The sequence below is a fragment of the Eufriesea mexicana genome, unplaced genomic scaffold (genome assembly GCF_001483705.2).
Source record: "Eufriesea mexicana isolate 0111107269 unplaced genomic scaffold, ASM148370v2 scaffold757, whole genome shotgun sequence".
In the NCBI taxonomy this organism is placed as follows: Eukaryota; Metazoa; Arthropoda; class Insecta; order Hymenoptera; family Apidae; genus Eufriesea; species Eufriesea mexicana.
Window position 1 is genome coordinate 975,150 of NW_016908927.1, and position 2,500 is coordinate 977,649.

General features: G+C 32.6%; 1 protein-coding gene across 2 annotated transcripts in view; it reads left to right on the top strand.

Moving 5' to 3' along the window:
- LOC108546784 (cytospin-A) overlaps positions 1–2,500 on the top strand; it is a 20,725-nt gene that overhangs the window by 16,676 nt on the left and 1,549 nt on the right. For both annotated transcript variants that reach the window (XM_017899036.1, XM_017899037.1), the window contains exons 9-10: positions 37–1,848; positions 2,328–2,500. The exon at positions 2,328–2,500 is cut by the window's right edge and continues 22 nt beyond it. In XM_017899036.1, the coding sequence (XP_017754525.1) occupies positions 37–1,848; positions 2,328–2,500 (1,985 nt within the window). The remainder of the gene's footprint in view (positions 1–36; positions 1,849–2,327) is intronic.

Sequence of the window (2,500 nt, forward strand, 5' to 3'; positions counted from 1 at the left end):
TTTTTTTTTTTTTTCCCAATTCTATTTGGATATCAGGCAGCATCACAGTTCCTCAACGTAAGAACTCCAATAGTGATATTGGAAGTCCTCGCAAATCCACTAATAATATTTTAAAACGCGGCCGCACCATTATAAACAGACGACATGAGTTCATAAAGGGCGACTTAAAACCTGACCTTTTAAAAATAACAAAAACTTTAAAAATAACAAGTCAAAGTACTAAAGAAGATTTAAATGATTTGACAAATTTAAATTCAATAATTTCTCAGAAAGGTTCTGAATTTGATAACAGTGATCAAGAATCTATTAAATTACGTGACAAATTAATTTCTGAAAAGGAAGTTAAACTTTATCCTCCTTTTGAATCAAAAGATAGTTTATTGAAATCTACTGAAAATTCTAAAAGCCAATACTTTACGGAAAGACAATCTTCAACAGAATTAGATGCCTTTAATGCAAAAGCATTAAATATTGAAATTGCTAATCTTAATAATACAAACTTAAGCGACTGCCTTGAGATTGCCGAAGATTGTTCAAAATTAAATGTACCGAGTGTATCTGCATCGGAAGAAAATGCAAACGCAAAATTGTCCTTGTTAAAGAATATAACAGGAATACAAAATGTCGGGACAAATTCGTATGGTATTAAAATCTCTAATAGTCGATTTTTCGTTCCTAAAAATTATATATATTCTGGAGTGGAGAACGCGATGGATGATTTGAAGTTTGAGGTAGATCCTGAAATGAAGAAAGTCTTGCAAAAAAGTACTCAAATGAATAACTCTATAAATACATACAATTTTGAAGTAATTAATATAAAAAAATCTGAATATACAAATGAGTCTGATGCAGGAGATACATTTTCATCTGATGTGAAAGGCAAAAATTCTTCTGTTTTGCAAGCTTTGAAGTTTAAGGAAGAGGAAGAAGAACGTAAGAACGATTGGTTTCTGAATAAAGAACGTGAATTATTCCTAAACATAAGCGAACCCGGATTTTGTAGTGAAATTGTCGATTCCTTTTTAGATATTGATAACAGGCAAAATGTCTTCAACTCCACTTTGAAAAATCGATCCTTTTCTACCTCGCTGAATAATCTGAATTTACGAACCTATTCTACTGACAATCCAAATAATAGTGATATAGTAAGACAAATAAAGAAGAAAGAAGATTTCAGTACTTTTAATGATCATGAAGACAAAAATGCAATATGCTTCAAAGATACCAATGCTAAGGTATCTATGAGATTAAAAAGTGTTCCAATTGAGCCTTGCTTATATCAAGAATCAGAAGATTTAGATTTTTTAAATATTGAGAAAGATCAAAATAAAGACAATGAAAAACATAATACATACCCTGTTCTTTGTTCCTTGGAAAATTTACCTAGATCAGCCCTAGAGGCTCCTTTGACACCGCTCATTTCTCAATTTGAATCAAGGAAGCCATTATATTCGAAAGAGAGCACTCAAGTATTAGATTTTACCCCGACGCAGCGGATTACTAACGAACCTTCGAAATTCGATGATGAACTGCAAGAGACGAAAAAAAATCTAACTCTTTGCGAAGCGAATAGACTAAAACGCATGAAATTTTTGAACATGAACTTATCCCAATCTGAACCAAATACAGAATTTAAAATGAGTGGTTTGGTGAATGAAAATGAAAAAAAGATAAGAAATGAGAATTCGAACTTAAATTCAGATTCAAAACTAAATGTAAATAGTAACAATTTAGTGTTCAAGGATACATCTCTGATAGGAAGGACTTCGTCTTTAAGGGAAAAATTTGAGATGATCACGGAGGATGTGGAACTGAGACCAGGCCGTCAAATAGGTACAATAAGCGACCGTAAGTCGCCAAAGTAGTGTGGAAACGTGATTGCTTGTATTTGCAGAGTTCAAATCCCCGTTGTCTGTCCTGGTTTTTTATTCTAGCGAAAAAATGTGTTAAATATTCATAATACACCTTCTTATTGCTAGTCTCGGATGTATCTCTTCTGGGTCCCATTCTTTCATCGTTTACATTGTTTGGATTAATCTTTATTTCAGCTCACTTATGTTTTCTAGTTTTCGTCCTGGATTTCCGCTTTTATGTTTTTATCCCTCGTCAAACTACTTTTGTACTATTTGACACAGTAAATGTAAATATATTTCTGGCTTCACAATTACGAGTCGAAAAAGGCGACCGAAATATTTCCTAGAAATCTTTTCTTGTCACTCTTGTGCTTTTTGTTATATGTAAATTATAGTGCTTATTGCTTTTTTGTTACATGATTTCATTCTAAATGTGTGAAGTGCAATTCTTTTTTATTCTGTTTTGTCTTGCAGCTAATCAAAAGGTAATTCAACAACCGCAACAGAGACCGGCAAGTACACCTACAGAAACTCAACATTGTGTATTAACAAGTGTTCAACAAGAGATTGCTGCGCGGCGAAAAGCTAACATTTCTCGTCAAGATTCAAGATTATCTGTAAAATGTTTAATAGAAAGTATCGAAAAT